Raw genomic sequence first — 23,117 nt, 5'->3', positions numbered from 1 at the left:
AGCAGAATACATTTTGGTCTAAATTTATGACGAAATTTAAGTTTTTTAGATATTTTCATTACAGAAATGAGAAAATATTGTTTTTTTTTCAACATTTTCAGTATTTTTGTTTATAGCGCAAAAAATAAAAAGCTGATCAAATACCACCAAAAGAAAGATCTATTTTTGTGAATAAAAAGGACATACATTTTGTTTGAGTACAGCTTTGCATGACCGCGCAATTGTCAGTTAAACTACTGCAGCGCTGTATAGCAAAAATGGCATAAATTGCAGTATCTATACCATAGATTGTAGATGCTATAACTTTCACACAAAGCAATTAATATACACTTAATGGGATTTTTTTTACCAAAAACATGTAGCAGACTACATTTTGGCCTAAATTTATGACTAACTTTGAGTTTACTACTGTATATATTTTTTATAGCCGAAAGTAAAAAATACCATTTTTTTTCCCAAAATTTTAGGTCTTTTTTGTTTACAGCGCCAAAAATTAAAAGCACACAGGTGATCAAATACCACCAAAAGAAAGATCTATTTTTGTGAATAAAAAGGACATAAATTTCATTTGGGAACAGCATTGCATGACCTCTCAATTAGTTGAAATAGTGCAGCGCTAAATAGCAAAAAAAGGCCTGGTCATTAAGGGGGGTAAATCCTCTGGAGGGCAAGTGCTTAAAGGGAAAACATCTAAAAATGCTGTTCATAAATAATAAAAATCAGAATCACAGCAGGCTGTTCTATGAGATCAGTTCATAGCAATGCAGTGCGGTGGTGTGCACTAAAATAAAGGTCATATACTACTTTTTTAGTGCAGCATGTAGAGACTCAGTACATCACAACCCACTACATGAATTCAGATTAATAAAATGCAACTTGTTGAAAAACAAATGAAAAAAAAGCAAACCGAACAATGCATAATTTATAATGCCATGAGACTGCTTCCTTTACAGCGAACACAGTGGGCGTTGTATTACGCAGCTGTTGGTGTGAAAGAGACAAGCTTTTAGTGTACAGGCTGGCGTCAGTTGTGTAGTGGTGGTAGGGCAGATGTGACTCAACGTAGGAAAATGTAAAGTATTGCACTTGTGAGATAAAAATATGCAAGCAAGTTACATGCATGGGGGGAGAACCTCTGGGCAATACAGGATTTAAAAGGGTCTGGGGTTCCTAGCAGATCGGACTCAGCAATAGCATGCAATGCCAAGCTGCAGCAAGCGAGGTCAGCAGGCTATTAGCATGCATTAAAAGGGTATTTATCCCTTTACAAAACTCTGGTTCAGCTGCATCTTGAGTATGCAGTCCAGTTCTGATCACCAGTCCTCAGAACTGGGGCTGAAGAGAGTCCAAAGAAGGGCAACAAAGCTATTAGGGGAATGGAGGACCTCAGCTGTAAGGAGTGACTACAAACAATAAACTCAGAGAGACGCTTAACCAGATCCGCGCCGCCTATAGCAGAAATACTGCTACAGGCCAGCACTGGTGTGCGAAATCACGTCTATATACATGTGATTTTGTAGTTCTGGGCAGGGGGCGCGCACGTGGCCATTAGCGGCCTTGGCTGGCAGTGCCAAGTATTAGCTCCTGCAAGCTGCATACAAAGCAGTGTGCTTACAGTGAAGCACACACACAGACCAAGTAGTGAAACAGTACACAGTTAACCCTTTCACGCCCCACATGTTAACCCCTTCCTGCCCAGTGCCATTAGTACAGTGTCAGTGCTTTTTATTAGCACTGATCACTGTATTGGTGTCATTGGGGATGTCAGTGACACTAAGTCAGTTCCCCCCCGTGTTAGAATGCCTGCCACAGTCTCGCTGATTGCTGCCAGTACTAGTATAAAAAAAAATTAAAAATTCCAGTGTGTATATGCCGACATTTGTAAACGCTATAACTTATTACTGCAGAACACATTTTGGACTAAATTTATGATGGAATTAGATTTTTAACGTTTTTTTTACTGGACATGTTTAACCATTAGCCACCCGGCCAATGGCCGTTTGGCGGCTTCAGAAGTGCTGCGGCATTCCGGGTGCACGCCATTTGGAGTGCACGCCACCCGCACATGCGCAGTTTGCGGTAATGCAGAGCCTCGCAGCGGCGCGATCTGTCACCCGCCGTGTACCTCGGACACGGCCGATGACAGATCTGAGTACCGGCCCCTGTTGCTGGTACCATGTGACCTGCTGTGACCAATCACAGCAGGTCACATGACAGTTGTATACAATGGATGGCTTCATTCATGCCATCCATTGTATACTACTGCCTAGCTGTGAATGGTCACAGCTAATCACATGCACATGTCATGTGATTAGCTGTGACCAAATCACAGCTAAGCACAAAAAAAAAAAACCTGAATGAATCAATTTCATTCAGGTAAATGCTTGCTTATAGCAAAGTAATTCTTTGCTATAAGCAAATTGTGTAAAAAAAAAAAAAAAAAATACTGATCACTTCCCCAAAGTAGTACAATGTTACTATGGTAACATTGTACTACTTTGGTCATAGTACAATATGAAAAAAAAATCTTTAAAAAAAATAAAAAAGTAATAAAAAATTAAAAATAAAAAAAAATAAAAAAATATATATATTTTTTTTTTCATACTGTCACCAGTCAGTGTCCCTGTTCACCGCCATGCCAGTTATATGATGATGCTGTACTGCACTGGTGACAGTATGTAAAAAAAAAAATAGTGAAAATAATTTTTTTAATTTTTTTATTTTCCGAAAAATTATGACAAAAAAAATACAACTTCAAAAAACTCGCCATTCCTCTTATGAAGTACGTCGGACTGTCTACTCTGCAAAAAGGGGTCATTTGGGGGATATCTGTACTGTTCTGACATTCTTGGACCTCAAGAAATTAGATTGGCTGTCAGTACTTCAGGATTGATCAATTTTCAGATCTATACCATAGTTTGTAAACTCTATAACTTTCCTACAAACTAAATAATACATCCTAATTTGGGTTATTTTCACCAAAGACATGTAGCAGAATACATCTCGGCCTAATTTTATGAAGAACAATTATTTATTTGTAAACTTTTATAACAGAAACAAAGAAAAACGTGTTTTTTTTCAAAATTTTTGGTCTTTTTTTGTTAATTTAGCAAAAAATAAAAACCCCAGCAGTGATTAAATACCACCAAAAGAAAGCTCTAGTTGTGTGAAGACAATGATAAAATTTTAGTTTGGGTACAATGTTGTATGACCGCGCAATTGTCATTCAAAGTGTGAGAGCGCTGAAACGTGAAAAATGGCCTGGGCAGGAAGGTGTAAAATTGCACGGTATTGAAATGGTTAATAGCAAAAAGTCAAAAATATAGTTTTTTTTTCTCAATATTGTCAGTCTTTTTTTGTTTATAGCGGAAACCAAAAAATCAAACACCACCAAAAGGAAGCTCTATTTGTGGGAAAAAAAGGACATAAATTTCATTTGCGTGCAGTGTTGCATGACCATGCAATTGTCAGTTAAAATAACGCAGCGCCGTATCGCAAAAAATGGCCTGGTCAGGAAGAGGGGTAAATCCTCTGGAAGTGCTTAACCTCCCTGGCGGTATTCCCGAGTGTAGCTCGGGGTAAAGTTTCAGTACCACAAGCGGTAACCAAGAGCTACACTAGGGAATACCATGCAGCGTTGCTCAGGGATTCCCTGCAGCACTTACCTTGTCCTGTGCTCCCGCGATGTGTCCCCTGTAGCATCCCCGGCCATCTCCTCCGGCCGATGCCGGCATCCATCTTCCGTGTTGCGGTCCCTGAGAGCATCGAGACAATTTGGGGCCGGAACCGGCAGGAAATTTGAAAATTTTTCACAACTGACATTCACTAATACACTAAAATCACATAGTAAAACATTCCTGTATCAAAGCATTTCACATACATTTTGTCCCTAGTGCTTTGTCCTGTGCCCTGCCTGCATTTTTACTGTTCTTTCTGCCTGGAAACTGAGAAATGTATTACTAAGGACATATTCTCCTGATGCTAGATTTATACAACATTAATTTATGTGACATCTCCCAGCGCTGCATCCTATGTTTGTCTATTGGTTTTCACATTGGAGGTCTTTGAGGTTTTCCTCTGGATGCTGGCTGCTTTCCATCTTTTTATTACCCAGCGCTCATATATCATTATCATTTCTGGAAACTGAGATGTCCATGGCGTCCAAAAAGCTTTACTTTAGGTCAAAAGCGGTTTTAGACCAGCTAGAGAACAGCGATAGTAAATCAGAACCACTTGCAGAATTGAGTGATAATGATTCATGGTGAAATTCGTCATCAGACACTGAAACCGATTCTGCGACTGAGCTCAGCGATGTGTGAACTTGGCCCTATATTTCAGATTTCAGTGTTTTTGGTTTGATTATATTATTGAATTAAATGTATTATTATATTATTTTTTATGATTATTTATTAAATTATAATTTATGATTTTGTGTTTCACGTTTTAGCATACCTGGGATGTTTACTAGACTCTTGTTAGGACAGATTTCAGAGAGTTATTCCTAAAAATTACAGGCTTACAATAAAAAAACGACATATTTCCATGCAAAAAAATGTACCGCTCTCAGCACAAAAATATGGACATAATTATACCGCTAGGGAGGTTAATGAACTTGGATGAAAAATGGTTCAATCTTAAACCCCGTTGGTGGTGGCAGGAAAGAGTTTTGATAAGTTAAAAAAAAAACTTTTAGATGCGTTTCTTAGCAAACACAGGGATATGGAAAACAGTATACACACACATATTCTCAGATTGAACTGGATGGAACATTGGGTACAATTCACTAAAGCTTGTCCATGAGTTAAGTCAGTCACATGACCACATATTGCATGCGATACTGAAAATTTCAATTTACTATTGCTAAAAATACCAAAAATAGCAAAAACACTTGGTAAATACCTCATAAAAAGACCTTAAAGTCAATTCACAAAAGGAAATAAATAATTAAATGCATGCTGTAATTAAGTAGTAGTCCAGGCATGCGGTATGTACTTGTATCTGTCAGTACTGTCATGGGTTGTTAAGGAATGGGTGGCCGCGAAGTCCTTAACAACCTATGAGTCATCAGCTGTCAGCAGGGTTCCCCACTGACAGCTGAATGTAAATAAAAACATTTGCCAGCAATTAAAAAATAACTTAAAAAAGGAGTCTGGTATGGGTTTTGAGAGGAACCCCCACACCAAAATTTTAAAAAATGATGTGGGGACCCCCCCAAAATACATATCAGACCCTTATCTGAGCATGCAGCCCGGTAGATCAGGAAAGGGAGGGGACAAGCAAGGGCCCCCCTCCTGAACCATGCTAGGGCACATGCCCTCAACATGGGGGTGGTGGTTTGGGGCAGGAGGTCCTCTTCCCCAAAACCCTGGCCGGTGGTTGTGGGGGCCTGCAGGCAGGGGAGGGCATATCAGAATCTGGAAGCGCCCTTTAGCCCCCAGATCCCAGCCCCCCCCCAATGTGAACGAGTATGGGGTACATGGTACCACTACCCATTCACAAAAAAAAACTGCAGTGTGAAATAAGACAGCAGACTGTCTTTGACAAGTCCTTTATTAAAAATAAAAGAATGTAGAATCAAAGTAGATCCAACATCAATCACGATGCCCACCAGTACCTGGAAAAAAAAAGGCTCCGCTCTACACACTGGCTCCAACCGTCTGACTGCTCCACTGGCTTGACACTTCTTAAATATCATCAACCAAGGCATTCTGGGTCAATGCTGTCAGACGGGGGCAGGGTCACATGCGTGATATCACTGGATGGCTCCGCCCCTTACATATTTAAGAACTGTCAAGCCAGTAGAGCAGTCAGATGGCTGGAGCCAGCGTCAAGAGCAGAGACTTTTTTTTCGGGTAGCGCCGCAGGTGGGCATCGTGATTAACTTTGGATCTACTTCGGGGGCATTCTTTTATTTTCCTTCTTTTAATAAAGGGCTTTCTTCTGTCTTTTTCACACTCAGTTTTTTTTGTGTGAATGGGTAGCGGTACCATGTACCTCATACTCATTCACATAAAAGGGGTCCGGGATCTGGGGTGGGAGCCACCACCATGTTAAGGGCATGTGGCCTGGTATGGTTTAGAAAGGTGGGGCGCTCGCTTGTCCCCCCTTTCCTGACCTGCCTGGCTGCATGCTCGTATAAGGGTCTGGCATGGATTTTGGGGGGACCACACACCATTTTTTTTACATTTTGGCCTGGGGGTTCCCCTCAAAATCCATACCAGACCTGAAGGGCTTGGTATGGATGGAGGGACCCCATGCTATTTTTTAAATTGCCGGAAAATCTCTCTTTTACATTCAGCTGTTTAGTGGGGAGCCCGCCATATAGTAAAATGACAGACGCAAGGCGGTTCTTTTGTTCTGGGAGGACGTCATATGACGTCCTCCCATTCTAACCGCGCATGTGCGGCTCTGGGAGCGCACAGCATGGCGATCGGCGGTGCGCTGTGTCCCTCGGACCCAGCGGATCACCGATCAATGGAAAGAGCCAAAGATGTCGGCTCGGTCATGTGATCAGCTATGTCCAATCGCAGCTGATCACATGTAAACAGGGAAATGCCAGTTATCGGCATTTCTTTCCTCACGAGCTGTCACGCTGACAGCTCGTGAGGAGGGCTGGTAATCGGCATTCCTCGGAGGGGACATGTACACAGATCATCAGAGCACTGATGATCAGTGTACCCTGATGATCTGTGTAGCCCCAGCAGTGCCACCTGTCAGTGTTCATCAGTGCCAGCTGGCAGTGCTCATCCATGCCACCTACCAGTGCCCATCAGTGCCACATATCAGTGCCTACCAGTGCACATCAATGCCACATATCAGTGCCCATCTGAGCTGCCTTTTAGTGTCACCCATCAGTGCTGCCAATCAGTGCCACCTATCAGTGCCAGACAGTGCCACCTATCAGTGCCAGTCAGTGCCGCCTATCAGTGTGCATCAGTGCCGCCTGTCAGTACCCATCAGTGCTGCATATCAGTGCCGTCTAACAGTGCCAGTCAGTGCCACCTAACAGTGCCAGTCAGTGCCGCCTATCAGTGAAACCAATCGGCGCCATATATGAGTGCTGCCTTTCAGTGCCCATCAGTGATGCCTGTCAATGCCCATCAGTGCCACCTACCAGTTCCCAGCAGTGCCACCTATCAGTGTTTATCAGTGCAGCCTATCAGTGCCCATCACTGCAGCCTCATTAGCGCACATCAGTGAAGGAGAAAAATCACTTATTTACAAATTTTATAACAAAAACTAAGAAAAAACTTTTTTTTTCAAAATTTTCAGTGGTTTTTGGTTGGTTTAAGACAAAATAAAAAACCCAGAGGTGATTAAATACCACCAAAATAAAGCTCTATCACAAAAAATGATAAAAATGTCATATGGGTAGTGTTGCATGACCGCGCAATTGTCATTCAAAGTGTGACAGCACTGAAAGCTGGAAATTGGCCTGGGCAGGAAGGGGGCATAAGTGCCCTGTAGGCTAGTGGTTAATTATTGTTAATGGTGCTAGTCTTAGTAAATAGATAGGAAGATATATTGTGTTTAATAGGGATGCACCGAAATTTTGGTGGCTGAAAAGTTTCGGCCGAAAACAACCCTTTTGGCCGTCATCCGATATGAAAAAAAGCACTGATGCAGGTACCGAAAAAACCCTGCCCCTTGCTTCCACCCCTCGCTGCTGCCCGCCGCTGCTGGTGGGTAGTTCTCAGCCTTACCTGAGAAACCATCAAACGATTCCAGGGCTGGGCATACAGATGAGTGGCCTCCACTCATCTCTATGCCCTTGGAGGACCGGAGTGATGTCACTTCCGGTTCCGGCCATTTATTATTTTTTTTAAAGCATTAGATCAAAGCTTTTTTTGACCTAATGCTTTACATTTCAGAGGAAAGATGTGGGGTCTTACTGACCCCACATCTCTCCATAAAGAGGATTTGTCACTAATTATTTCTATCACAAGGGATACATGCATGCCTTGTGATAAGAATAAAAGTGATTAAAAAATGTACAGTGAAAAAAAAAAACCTGTTAAATAAATAAAACTGGAGGAGAGGTTTTCTCAGCTAAGCACACTCTCCTGCCCACATACCTGAGCTAAGGCCAGATGGATTCCAGGAATTAACTACTACATGGAGCATCTACCTTTTCTCAAGATGGCAGCAACTAGAAATACTAGTAGGGGTGTTTTTTCAAAGTGATTTCTCAATAAAATAAAGCATGGAGACATGAATGGATGGGAGAGTTTGCTGTGAATATTATGTATTAAACAGAGTTTTCAGTTTGTGGTGATCAGATACATGTCTTTTGTACATAGGGAATGCTTAGGACAAGCGTACTGTTGCTGTAGTTAACATGTACATAATTATTAAAGGAATGTGGCTTAAGGGCTAGGTTCACCTTTTACATAATTGGTCAAAGCAGACAAGAGGCCCCTGTAATTTAAAATCCACCATGCCTTTGTAAAAATATTGTTTACTGCAAGTGCCATACCTGTAGGCATTTTCTATCACTCATGAACCCTGGCCTGAAATGCTCCCCATGCATACAGTCTTGCATCTTGGCCTATTTCCAGGACACAGCAGTCGTTCCTGATTCATGTGCGCATGGCTCTGATTGCAGCAAAAATTCTCCAGCTGCATGTCCCCACCAATATTCTCACACTGTTCTGTATGTAAATGGATAGAAAACTGGCTAAAAGACTGTATTGGAAGAGTAGTGGTTAATGATTCATACTCTGAATGGTCTGGGGTCATCAGTGGTGTACCCCAAGGTTCAGTGTTGGGACCCTTACTTTTTAATATATTTATAAATGATATAGGGTCCGGGATCAAAAATTCTATTTCAGTCTTTGCAGATGACACCAAGCTGTGCAGTGGAATAACGTCCTTACAAGATATCTTCAACTTACAAGCCGACCTCAATGCACTGTTTAATTGGGCAACTATGTGGCAAATGAGGTTTAATGTTGATAAATGTAAGGTTCTACACTTGGGGGCTAAGAATATGCATGCATCATACATACTAGGGGGGGTACAACTAGGGGAATCAATGGTGGAGGAGGATCTGGGAGTTCTGGTAGATCACAAGCTTAATAATGGCATGCAATGCCAAGCTGCGGTTTCTAAAGCGAGCAAAATCCTCTCGTATTAAAAGAGGTATAGACTCCAGAGAGAGAGATCTCATACTACCCAGTACAAATCATTAGTAACACCTCATCTGGAATATGCAGTTCAATTTTGGGCACCAATTCACAAAAAGAACATTAGGGAACTGGAGAAAATACAGAGAAGGGCAACCAAACTGATACAAGGCATGGAGGAGCTCAGCTATGAGGAAAGATTAGAGGAACTAAATTATTCTCTCTTGAGAAGAGGAGATTAAGGGGGGATATGATCAACATGTATAAATACATCAGTGGTTCAAATAGTGAACTCAGTGTAGAGCTATTCACCCTGAGGTCATCACAGAGGACAAGGGGGCACTCTTTATGCCTGGAGGAAAAGAAAAAGAAATGTAATCTCCAAACACGGAAAGGTTTCTTCACAGTGAGAGCTTTGAAAATGTGGAATAGACTCCCTCAAGAGTTGGTTCTGGGCAACTCAGTGGACTTTTTATTTATAGCGTATGTACTCTCCAGCGCCTCAGGATATGCACAGCCAAAAGGGAAGCCAAGGGTACCAGGATAGCGACAACCAAAAGGAAATGTTCCAGGGGTGCAGCCCTCCTCAGACGGGGAAATCAGCCACTGGATAGAGAGAAAACAGGTGGCGCACACACCTAGTGCATTATCCAAGGTTTATTGTAGGAATTAAATCATAAAAACATACTCACAGACGAAGCATGTATCTAAAAAGCATGGAAAATGACAATGGCCACAACGGCGGGCAAGGTGTTCTCACTGGCAGTGCGGTCAAATGGCTGACGCGTTTCGGGACAAATCCCTTTCCTCAGAGCTGATGACCAACCTCTGATGCTGATGCATGATGAATGGAAAGTAAAGTAAGAGCCCTGCTGTTGATGCCTCAACAGCAGGGCTCTTACTTTACTTTCCATTCATCGTGCATCAGCATCAGAGGTTGGTCATCAGCTCTGAGGAAAGGGATTCGTCCCCGAAACGCGTCAGCAATTTGACCGCACTGTCAGTGAGAACACCTTGCCCGCCGTTGTGGCCATTGTCATTTTCCATGCTTTTTAGATACATGCTTCGTCTGTGAGTATGTTTTTATGATTTAATTCCTACAATAAACCTTGGATAATGCACTAGGTGTGCGCGCCACCTGTTTTCTCTCTGACTTTTTTTTTATGATTGAACTGGATGGACTTTTGTCTTTTTTTCAGCCAGACGAACTACTGTATGTAACTGTTGCAGCCTACTTCCATCTCATACTCTGAGCTGAAACAAAATGGCCACCAAGCCTCCTTCTTTGAGAACAACTAAAGAAATTACCACTTTAGCTGCCCTCAACATAGGAGGCTCAGCAGCTGTTTTGTAGTAACCCATGTCCTGTAAGTAAGCTGGCCATAGGAATGTAAACATTAGGAGTATTTTGACCAGGCTTCATGGATGACAGAGAAGGCCTACAGTTTTGGTATTTGCATTAAAGAATATTTTTACAAAGAGCATAGTGTACTTTAAGCTACTGGAGCCACTTACCTGCATGGGACAATTTATGTAATAAATGAACGTAGCCTTTACTATTATTGTACATGTTCAAAAGAGACAGCATTATATGAGAAGAGAAGAGCTACTGAGCAATATCCTTACATAACGAATACATACAAAAGGAAAATGGAAGAATTTAATCCCACATACAGGATAAGAGAGGAGGTTCAGTACAGTATCCATATATGCAGAATACACACTCATACCTAAAATTATACAGTGCATATCAGATACTGAGAACCCATGCAGCCTCAAATTTTTACTGCCGTGTATGGGAGTAAAACTTTATAAACCTTTTTAGAACAGGAATCTTGAATTGTAGTAAATAAACTTTGTAGCTAAAATAAAATCCAGAAGAATCAGCACAAGGGACAATTTACAGTCAGTAGGACGTGTCCCTTGTGCTGAAGCCTCTTCTGTTAGTAGAAATCCTCCTCTGTCCATCACCCCTACCACCATATTTTTCCAGTGCGACAGGGTTTAATACAGCTAAAGGTGTGTACAAGTGAACATGGCTATGCCCACCCTTTCTGGGCAGCTCCACCACTCGCAGAAGCCATAATACAGCTTCTATGAATGAGGATGAGCAGATGATTGATAGGTCAGCACCTGCATTAAGGTGAATAAAAAATGTTACGTGCTGTACTGCCCCACTTCCTTAATACTTACCTAAGTCCTTAATCGATACTCACAGGGACTGAGCCAGCAGTGGGAATCATTGACTCCTGCTGCTGTCAATCAAATGCTGTGAGGAGGGAGTGGGGCGACACTGTGTGTGTCTACAGATGTACACAGCCTGGCTCTGGATTGAGCCTGCACGTCTGCCCCCACAGCAAGCAGTTTGCCATTGCACAGAGCAGATAAGTATAACATGTTTATTATTTTTATTAAAAAAATGTTGACTTTAACCTGTTTATGGATTCAAAAGTGTCTTGTGGCTGATAAACACACCATAATATAACATTTTCATTGGTGAAATCATGTGGTAGTATGGAAACAATTCCTTAATTAGAGTCAGAACTGGACCTCCAAGGGCCACAGGCCCAATAGTGTTAGCTATTTCTGCAGTCTTGCTGCTACATCAGAGATGTTTGTAGGACTCAGATTTACTCACATTTCCGTTTTTCATCTCCTCATAGCTGGAGAGGGAGCATGAAGAGAAAGGAGCAGGAGAGCCCAACGTCCTAGTTGAAAGAAAAAAGGAATTATTAGATATTGAAATGATCAGAATTAATAAAGCCTTTTTTTTTGTATAATTAGATGCTGATAGCAGGACTTACATCCTCTTGCTGTGTTTTTTTCTCCTCTGGTCTTGCTACTCATACTGTCCCCTGGCCACAATACATGACCAGGGGTGGACTGACAACTCATGGGGCCCCCGGGCAATAGGGGATCATGGGGCCCCTGTGTCCTTGTCCAAACTCGAAAAAGCCTATGAAAAAGGTACCAGGGGGATCTCATGGGGCCCCCTACTGACCCCGGGCCCTCGGGCAGTGCCCGAAAATCCAAATGGTCAGTCCGCCCCTGTACATGACTTCACGTATGTGGGTGCCCCCATGCCTTTTGGGAACTATGGAGTTTGTACTTTGTCTGTGCTCCCAGTGCCGCACATACAGGCAGCGTGGGAGACACACAGAGATATACCTCTCCTCTTCCACAAAAGTGATTGATAGGGGCTTCCAAGCTTTGGGTCTTTTGTGTTGCATTGGTAGTGGCTGCACATACTGTAAGTCTGTACTTCAAATCAGGAGCACGCACAAGGTGGAACGCCTTAGGTCCAGGCATGCACAGGGGTCATTCACATACCTGAATAGGGCAGTGAAGTTCAGGGTAGTATAAAACAAGCGAAGAGGAGAAAAGGTGAAAAAAAACAACACAAGCATGTCCTGCTGTCAGCATATCATGAAACAAAAATGGCATTAATATCACTTTAGCTTAAAGCTATGTTGACAGTCTTGATTGGACGGATAACCTAAGTGTATTTCTACATTTAGAGCCAAACACCTACTTTATATTCCTAACATGTCCCTGTTCACATAGCATAACTTGTAACAAATATTTGCATGCTCCATGTGTTAACAGCAGCCCAGCCTGAGCACTGGTGTCTCCTATTACACAGCCTGGAGGTTGAGTACAGCCTCTCTTTGCTGGAAGCCATGCTGTGTGAATGAGAACAAATTAAAAGAATATAGTGGGGTTTGAATCTGATTGCAAAAGTAGAAATATGCTGTCACGGCTAAAAAAAAAATGCTGTTCCTGCTCCCTCAGTGCTGGTCACAAAACCAAAAGCCTAGGTATAGGAATAGGTCAACCAACCTATGATTCTCCCCTTCAGTGCAAATCACATGAACAAATGCCTAGGCTTTTGGTTACGTGATCAGCACTGTATGGAAAAGGAGTAGCATTTTCTCCAAAAAAGGAAGTATTTGAGTCCCTCTATTTCATTTTTATTTATCTCAGAAAGGCTATATGGTAAAAGACTTACAGTGCACAACATATACATATGGATTAAAAAGGGTATACTACAATTGCTGGAGTTCATGATCTTGTTTTTCTTTGATCTCTTGGAGATGTTGAGTTACCAAATAAAAAAATATATATTTTGCTTTGTGCTTTGAAGCAATGTTGGAATCCCCTGCATGGAAAACCCTGAGGATCTTTTAAAAACATGTGGGCAAAGAAATCCCTAACTGCAAATTTGGTGAGTAGATAGTGTCCTTAAAGCAGAACTTCACCCCTAAAGGGAAGTTCTACTTTTCTGCCTTTTTTCCTCCTTCAACTTTTGGACACCTGGTTTGACAGGTACCCGCTTCCACTTCTGCCCACATCACCTAGGGGTCTGCAACCTTTAAGACATAAAGAGCCACTTGGACCCGTTTCCGAAGGGAAAAAAAGACTGGGAGCCGCAAAACCATTGCAACATTTAAAACAAATCCGACACTGCATATATTGTTTCTTACCTTAATGCAGTGGTGGGCAACCTTTTTTTTCAACTGAGCCAAATCTCGCCAAAACCACGATTGAAATTTATTTTGAGAGCCACATTTTTAAAACTGAAAATACATCCCCCATATAGTAATTCATCCCCCATATAGTAATTCATCCCCCATAGTAATTCATCCCCCATATAGTAATTCATCCCCCATAGTAATTCATCCCCCATATAGTAATTCATCCCCCATAGTAATTCATCCCCCATATAGTAATTCATCCCCCATATAGTAATTCATCCCCCATAGTAATTCATCCCCCATATAGTAATTCATCCCCCCTATAGTAATTCATTCCCCATATTGTGTCAATTCACTTACCTTTGCTCCGCGCGTTCCTCTCGCCGTGTTCCCGCGCCGTTCCGGTCTTCAGGGCGGACTGTGAGAGGAGAGGAGTTCGTCACGCTGCCCCGCCTACATCCTGGCTGCCCCGCCTACATCCTGACAGCCAATGTTTGCCACGCTCCGCGGGCCGGATTAAAAGGTCCGCTGGGCCGTAGTTTGCCCATTGCTGGGCTAGCTGCAGAGTCCTGACTTTTGGGGCGGCCGCCCGAGAGGAGGGAGGGGAGCGGGCGCCTGGCACACAGAAGAGCGTGTAAGGAGGCCGCATGTGGCTCGCGAGCCGCGGCTGCCTGTCACCTGGTGGGCAGTGTGCTCCGGAGCCGCAGCAAAGGGGAAAAAGAGCCGCATGCGGCTCTGGAGCCGCAGGTTGCCGACACCCGACCTAGGCGATCCGAGTGGAAGTTTACTTATTACCATTTGATATTAGAGCATGTGTCCCTGCCAAAGTTACCTGAAAAAAAAGCCTTTTTTCAAACTGAAATAGATCAGTTAGGGATGCTACTGCTGTATACAAGCCTAAATAATTGTTACAGAAAAAAGTAAATCAACAGACATATATGTGCTGCCTATGCACAAGTTGTTGCTGAGACTGTCCATGGCAATTGTAGTTTTACCAACCTGTACAGATGTAAAACACCTCTTAAGAATGTCCTTCAAAGAATCTATGTATTTTTTATATTTTCCTTGAAGCTACATGAAAAGACCCCTACTTCCTGTTGTATGGTACGTTTTAAAATTTAAAATTTTGTAATTGTGAGAATTTACTTTTTTTTTTCCATTGGCCTTTCACAACAGCATCCAGTTCCCCTTGACTTTTTTTACAGTAGTTATTTGCCTATTAGCCAAAAACAAAAAAGGATTTCTCCCTCCCCCCCGATTGACTTCTATGGGAACCAAACCCAGGCATATAAGCTCATTCATATTAACCACTCATCCAATTAGTTTTTATGTGAGTTATGAAGCCCGTGCCCCCCCCCCTTAACCTCTTCATCATGACCAATAACGCCACCATCAGTCCCACCCCGCAAGCCAAAGTTCTAGGTGTCACTCTAGACTCCAACCTATCCTTCCAGCCCCATGTCCAATCACTGGCAAATTCATGCAGGCTCCACCTCCGCAACATCTCCAAAATCCGTTCGTTCCTAACCCCAGACACTACTAAACAACTCATTCACTCCCTTATTATCTCACGATTCGACTACTGCAACTCCCTCCTCACTGGCTTACCTCATCACAGACTACTCTGCTTCAGTCTATCCTGAAGTCAGCGGCCAGACTCATCCACCTTACCTACCACTCCGAATCCTCCACCCCCCTCTGTCATTCCCTCCATTGGCTTCCAATTGCCCAACGCATAAAATTCAAACTACTAACATTGATGTACAAAGCTATTACTACTACTGCATAATACTGCCCCAAACTACCTCACTGACCTGATATCCAAATACCACCCAACACGTACTCTTCGCTCCTCACAAGAACTGCTACTCTCCAGTTCCCTGGTCTCCTCCTTCCATGCCCGACTCCAGGACTACTCCAGGTCTTCCCCCATCCTCTGGAACTCACTACCCCAATCCATCAGACTGTCATCTACCCTCCTCACCTTTAGGAGCACCCTGAAAACCCATCTCTTCAGGGAAGCCTACCCCGCCCTCACCTAACAGCCAATCTCCTCCACTCCTCCTACCACTCCATCCCCACAGCCACTTCCTCCTGTGCCACTATCCCCTCCCTCCTAGATTGTAAGCTCCAAGGAGCAGGGCCCTCGAACCCCTCGTGTATTGTATTGTTACTGTATTGTATCATGTACTGTCTCCCACTATAATGTTCAGGACTGAACAAACCTTTTGGCGCCCTATAAATACTTTATAATAATAATGAAGCATTACGAAACAAGTCTAATGACCTGGATATTTCAATGGATAGCATAATCCCGGGCCCTGTTCGCTCTAATGATGTAAGAACTGGGTTGGGTGGATATATGGAGCATCTACATTGATTGTACTGGAATTCAGTTGTTATACAGTGCATCCAGAAAGTATTCACAGCGCTTAACTTTTGCCACATTTTGTTATGTTACAGCCTTATTCCAAAATGGATTAATTTTTTTCGTTTTTTATTTTTAATAAATTGCAAATATTTCAAAAGAAACTTCTTTCACATTGTCATTATGGGGTATTGTTTGTAGAATGTTGAGGAAAAAAATAAATGTAATTCATTTTGGAATAAGGCTGTAACATAACAAAATATGGCAAAAGTTAAGCGCTGTGAATACTTTCTGGATGCACTGTAACTAGACACTTGCGGAATGTATGCACCCCTATGCATTCATTATAGGCTCCTTATCTTCTGTTATCCTGTATTAATCATTTTTTAAATTGATGATGGTTATTTGTTGTATTATGATAAAACTTCAATAAAAATTTATTGAAAGTAGAAGCAATTGAAAGTAAATGTGCAACTGCCCTGAGGGCAGTGATGCCCTTGGGGACTGTTGCAGCATACCCTATACAGTGTACTAAAACAATAGAATTTTCAGCCAGCATGATAATTCTGTGCAATGAGACAATACATTTTATTGTTAATTCATTTAACAAACACTTGCTTCTCTTTTCTAAACTCTTTCTAAATGATAAAATGTGAGCAGATGACAAGAGGCATATTATAGTATCCAGCTGCCAATACAATTCAGCTTACAATTACAACATGATATTAGTATTACAAAACCATTGCAAATTGTGGAACGTTTGGGGAATTCCACTTCAAGTAAAAGTTCCCAAATAGTCTTCCAAATCGTGACAATACTTGAACTTTAGAGATATAATCTTCAGATGACATAAGAATCACTTTCTACTATTTTAATTGCTAGTTCTACATAAGTGTGGTAAGATGCTCATGCTGATACAGTATATGTAATTTTACATCAAGTATCTTACATCAAGGTTTCTCTGCCAAATTTCTGCGTAGCCAATTATCACACAGTGAACACCTAATCTTTACTGAAACCTTAAAGGCATAAATCACATTTACCAAAAAAATCTGCCTATGTAGGTAAGGGGTGCCTGTAGATGAAAAAAAACACACACAGTGCAGCTTTGACCAAAGTTGAATAATGCCCTTACCATAAGTGTAGGCCAGGGGCGGACTGACAACTCATGGGGCTCCTGGGCAATAGGGGATCATGGAGCTCCTGTGTCCTTGCCCACACTCAAAAAAGCCTTTATAAAAGGTACCAGGGGCATTTCATGGGGCCCCCTACTGACCCCAGGCCCTTGGGCAGTGCCCGAGTGCTCGAATGGTCAGAACGCCCCTGGTGTAGGCCATTTATATACCTCATGAAGTCTGACTGACAAAACTTCCAGAGACTGTATCTTCCCAACCTGCCTTGTTGGTAAGACATGCCCAACTGTTATTGTTTACCTCCTCCATCACAGAAGCAAGCTCTTTCTCTGATTCAAACACCTTCACGTGTACTTTCCCTCCCCAGATGCAGTAGCTCTGAACTCAGATTTTGAGAGCGTGCTCCTGTGCTGGTGGGGGTCACCAATAATAGCTTGGCATGTGTTAGCAAACTCAAAGCAACAAGGCAGGATGAGGGGGCAATTTATGGGAGTTTTTCAATCAGGTTTTGTGAGGTATGTAAATGGATTACATCCATAGCAAGGGCATTATTCAACTTTGGTCAAAACTGCACCGTTTGCTTTCATTTACAGGTGCCCTATACCTTTATAGGCAGTGTTCTGGTTAAGGTGACCTATGCCTTTAAGCAAGCCATATACAGTCATGGACAAAAATATTGGCATCCCTGCATTTCTGGCAGATAATGCACCACTTTGCCCAGAACATTGTTGCAATTACAAATGTTTCAGTATTCTCATGTTTATTTCTTTTGTTTGTATTGGTATAACACAAAAAAGTGGAGAAACAAAAAGCCAAATCTAACACATTCCACCCAAAACTCCAAAAATGGACTGGACAAAATAATTGGCACCTTCTCAAAATTGTAAGAAATAATTGCATTCCAAGTTGGTGATGCTCCTGTAATTTGTAATTAAACTTCCCTGATAAAGTCACTTGACGTACAGCGAGGCGCAACTTCTAATCATGTTACTTCCAGTTCCCACCCTTCTGGTAACTGAAATGCAGGGCGGCTCCAGGTTGTGAGCAGAGCAGCGGTGTTCCACCTTGAGTTTTTATTGTGCAAGATCTTTGGTGCCATAGCGGCATTTTTAAATGTAAGCATAATGCATATCTGTGTCTGTTGGTTAATTCGTAATAAACGTACTACACCGTATTAGCCCTTTCTCTTTGGTTTCCATGTTGGAGAGGAGGTTACTCACCTGATGCAGATCTTCTTATTGGGTACAAGCAGTGGGTTATTCCTTAAACATGCAAGTGCTTAATGACCTTCTTTTTAGTTAAGGAGGTTGATATGATCTCAGGAGGTTACTCATCTGATGCAGATCTTCCTACGGGGTGCCAAGTGGTGAATTATCCCTTAAACAAGCAAGTGCTCAATTACCTTCTTTTTAGTTAAAAAGGTCAATATGGTCTGATGAGTGATTTACTCTTACGGGCACAAGTGGTGGATTGTTTATCAGGTGGAGGTGGAATCACAAGAAGAATCTGTGAAGAAATGCAAAGGACTTTATTATATTTTATATTTATATATGTAATTGTGATTTGTGTGTAAAGATATATTATTAAACAGGATATAATTTGTAAGCATAATTTGTAATTTGGTATAACGCCCCCTTGGTGATTTGTAGAATACATTCGGTAATTACGTTTTTACCCCACATAATTTGGTATCATCAGCAAACACTAAAATTGAGTTCTTCATTCCACCTATATATCATTATTAAACAGATTGAACAGCATTGTCCCCAAGACAGAAGAGCCATTTATAACTACTCTCTGGACCAGGGGATCTCAAACTATGGCCCCCAGGCCAGATACTGCCCGCCAAAGCCATTTATCTGCCCGCTGGGCCAGCCGAAGACAAAAATGAAATTCGTAAGAAAAAAAAAACGGCGCTGGCCGGCAAATAGCAAGGCTGCTCACTGGGTCCTCGGCCACGAGGACCCAGTGAGCGGCAGCCTGGAAGCCCTGGATTTCACCTGCTGCAGCCAGAGGAGCAACAGGAGAGGAGGAGAGCACACCAGGCACCAGGTAAAGTGCATTGCGGTGTCCAGTGTGTTACAGTGTACAGTGCATTTTGGTATCCAGTGTGTTACAGTGTACAGTGCATTTTGGTATCCAGTGTGTTACAGTGTACAGTGCAGTGCGGTGTCCCATGCGTTACAGTGTACAGTGCATTGTGGTGTTCAGTGTACAGTGCATTGCGGTGTACAGTGCATTGTGGTGTCCAGTACGTTACAGTGTACAGTGCATTGTGGTGTCCAGTGCATTACAGTGTACAGTGCATTGCAGTGTCCAGTGCATTACAGAGTAAAGTGCATTGTGGTGTCCAGTACATTACAGTGTACAGTGCATTGTGGTGTCCAGTGCATTACAGTGTACAGTGCATTGCAGTGTCCAGTGCATTACAGAGTAAAGTGCATTGTGGTGTCCAGTACATTACAGTGTACAGTGCATTACGGTGTCCAGTGCGTTACAGTGTACAGTTCATTGCGGTTTCCTGTGAGTTACAATGTACAGTGCATTGCGGTTTCCTGTGAGTTACAGTGTACAGTGCATTGCGGTTTCCTGTGAGTTACAGTGTACAGTGCATTGTGGTGTCCTGTGCGTTACAGTGTACAGTGCATTGCGGTGTCCAGTGTGTTACAGTGTACAGTTCATTGCGGTTTCCTGTGAGTTACAGTGTACAGTGCATTGTGGTGTCCTGTGCGTTACAGTGTACAGTGCATTGCGGTGTCCAGTGCGTTACAGTGTACAGTGCATTGTGGTGTCCAGTACGTTACAGTGTACAGTTCATTGCGGTGTCCAGTGCGTTACAGTGTACAGTTCATTGCGGTGTCCAGTGTGTTACAGTGTACAGCGCATTGTGGTGTCCTGTGCGTTACAGAGTACAGTGCATTTTAAATATTGTATTGTTTTTTCCTGTTTTTTTTCAAACTATATTCCGGCCCCCCAACATTGTGAAGGTTCATGAACTGGCCCCCTGTTTAACTGCCTCCCACCCACCACATAAGGAAATGATGGGTGCAAGGCAGTTCTCTCATTCTGGGAGGACGTCATATGATGTCCTCCCACTCTAAACACGCGTGCGTGCCCCCGGTGGTGTGCAGCGCGGCGATCCGTGGTGCATTGTGTCCCTGGGACACAGCGGATCACCAATCAACAGAAAGAGTCGAAGACATCGGCTCTGTCATGTGATCATCTGTGTCCAATCACAGCTGATCACATGAAAATAAGGAAATGCCGGTTATCTGCATTTCTCTCCTCACGAGCTGTCATGCTGACAGCTCGTGAGAAAAGCTGGTAATCAGTATTACTCAGAGGGGACAGAGGTGCCCTGATGATCAGTGTAGCCCCATCAATGCCACCTGTCAGTGTCCATCAATGCCACCTGTCAGGGCCCATCTGTCACGGAGTGCCTGCTCCTCTTCTGCAAACCCCCCCCCCCCCGGTGCCTGTGTCTTCCCTGTGTCCCCTCACCCTCTTCTCATCCTGTCGCAGCCTTTGAAGTTAGGCTGCACAGGATGAGAAGTGTCACCTCTCCCCCCCCCCCCTCTTGTCACCTCACCTCCTCACATCTTGACGCAGCCTTTGAAGACAGGCTGCGCAGGATGGGAGGAAAGTGACCTCCCGCCGGGAGTTCCAGCAAAGTGCCACGGAGCTGTCGCCGCGCTGCACCCACCGGGGGGGCATGAGGCTTCCCGCGCCCTGCACCCGCCGGAGACAACGGCCGCACTCTCAAGAGCGCGGCCCGTGTCAAGGGGGCGTGCCTCGTTGCTTGGCAACTCCGTTACTCTGGGTAGGGAGTACCCGCTGCCACTCTGCATAATACTCTGGGTCAGGACTATTACCTGCTGGTACTCTGCCTAATACTCCGGGGCCAGGATTACCCGTTGCTGCTGTGTGCCAGAACTATCAGCTGTGTGTTTTACCTGACGTGTACTGAGGGTTGTCGTTGCCTGCTGCCGGCCGCTGGGAGCCAGAAGGGACCCCTGCCAGAACTGTGAGTGTCTATACCCCTGCTGCCCCTGCCTGGACTGTCCGTGACTAACCCCCCCTTACTTTCCCCTGCCTGGACTGTCCGTGAGCCCCTCCATTATCCTGCCTGGATTACAATTTACCAGAGACTCCAATTTTGCCCTATTGTGGGCCAGATTGCAATTACTTCGGGGTCCGCCCTCTATTTCCCTTGTTTGGGTACCCGGACGCTACCTTCCTGCCCCGATTAAGTGTCTCCCATATGTCAATAAAGCTTTGTGTGTTTATCATCCTCCGTGTGTGTTCTGTTCTGCCTACACTCCCTCACACCATCAATGCCACATATCAGTGCCTACCAGTGCATATCAATGCCACATATCAGTGCCTATCTGAGCTGCCTTTCAGTGCCACCTATCAGTGCCAGTCAGTGCCACCTATCAGTCCAGTCAGTGCCACCAATCAGTGCCAGTCAGTGGCACCTATCAGTGCGCATCAGTGCTCCCTATCAGTGACGCCTAACAGTGCCAGTCAGTGCCACCTATCAGTGCCAGTCAGTGCCACCTATCAGTGAAACCTATCAGTGCCATATATGAGTGCTGCCTTTCAGTGCCCATCAGTGATGCCTGTTAATGCCCATCAGTACCACCTACCAGTGCCTCCTCATCAGTGCCTATCAGTGCAGCCTATCAGTGCCCATCACTGCAACCTCATTAGCACACATCAGTGAAGGAGAAAAATCACTTATTTACAACATTTTATAACAGAAACTAAGAAAAAACTATTTGTTTCCCAAAATTTTCAGTTGTTTTTGGTTTGTTTAGCAAAAAATAAAAAAAAAGAGGTAATTAAATACCACCAAAAGAAAGCTCTATCTGTCTCCAAAAAATTATAAAAATTTTATATGGGTACAGTGTTGCATGACCATGCGATTGTCATTCAAAGTGCGACAGCACTGAAAGCTGAAAATTGGCCTGGGCAGGAAGGGGGTATATGTGCCCTGTAGGCAAGTGGTTAAAAAGTTTGAGGACCCCTGCAGATGTAACCAGTTTCCTATCTATGTACGTACAATTTAATCAACTTCAACAGACCTCCTTTTATAGATTAAACATTTATGAGGTGCATTATCAAATGCCTTGTGCATTATCAAATGACTTAGCAAAACCTAGAGAAACTACATCCACTGGACTTCCACCATCCAATTTCTCACCTACTTCCTCATGAAACAACAACAGATTGGTCTGACAAGAATGGTCTATCATAAATCTATGCTGGTTGTCACTTATGACATCTTTCTCACAGGCAAATAGCCCCTTACTATTCCCTCAAATATCATACTATTGATGACAGGCTTTATTATTTTTACTTTTGTCCCTTTCATTTTTTTACTTTATCACTTTTAATGCTATCACAGGGAATGCAATATCCCCTGTAACTTCAATGGATTCTATCGGACTCTAGATATCTCCTCTGCCCTTACATTATATAATCAAATCAAGATCAGTGTGATCAGATGCTTTCCCAATTTACAAATGGCCCTGTTTATATCCTGCAAAATTGAAGTGATGAAATACTCATAGCTTGCAATTTTTTAGACTATAGAGATGATTGGCACCATTCTGGTCTCCAATCAGCTCTATGGTCAGCTGGCAGAAACACCGGCTGCATTCTCAGGTTCCCCCGGTGGCACGGGACTGCCCAAAAAGCTGTGGAAGGCAGCGGGGGCATCATCTCCCGCTGCTTGTAAAAGCAATTCTGCAACTAATTAGCCACTAGGGTTGCTTTTACATAAAAGCCAATCGCCGGCTGAAAAAAATCGATACCAGGATGATGCCTGCAGCTGTAGGCATCACCCTGGTATAACCATTCAAAGTCCAGGGATGTACCAGTACGACGCTGGTCCTTGTTGGGTGTATATGCTATGTTCTTTTTTTTTTTGTATGCAGTGTGTGGGCTGAATGAAAAAAAGAGAAGAAATCTCTGCCAGAAAAAGTATGTGGTATGCCCACCATTAGAATAT

At 43.2% G+C, this 23,117-nt stretch overlaps 1 protein-coding gene across 2 annotated transcripts in view; it reads right to left on the bottom strand.

Moving 5' to 3' along the window:
- FLT3LG (fms related receptor tyrosine kinase 3 ligand) overlaps nt 1–23,117 on the bottom strand; it is a 330,147-nt gene that overhangs the window by 160,942 nt on the left and 146,088 nt on the right. The window contains exons 2-3 of one of the 2 annotated variants that reach the window (XM_089689005.1): nt 18,322–18,607; nt 11,764–11,833 (exon numbers count right to left, since the gene is read on the bottom strand). In XM_089689005.1, the coding sequence (XP_089545131.1) occupies nt 11,764–11,778 (15 nt within the window). In that variant the 5' untranslated portion in view covers nt 11,779–11,833; nt 18,322–18,607. The remainder of the gene's footprint in view (nt 1–11,763; nt 11,834–18,321; nt 18,608–23,117) is intronic. The other variant, XM_089689006.1, reaches the window with a different exon arrangement.

Source organism: Staurois parvus, unplaced genomic scaffold, assembly GCF_062004578.1.
Source record: "Staurois parvus isolate SC_StPar_1 unplaced genomic scaffold, SC_StPar_1.0 ptg000465l, whole genome shotgun sequence".
NCBI classification, from domain to species: Eukaryota; Metazoa; Chordata; class Amphibia; order Anura; family Ranidae; genus Staurois; species Staurois parvus.
Note: the sequence above shows the minus strand (reverse complement) of the source record. Positions and strands in the feature narration are given on the sequence as shown.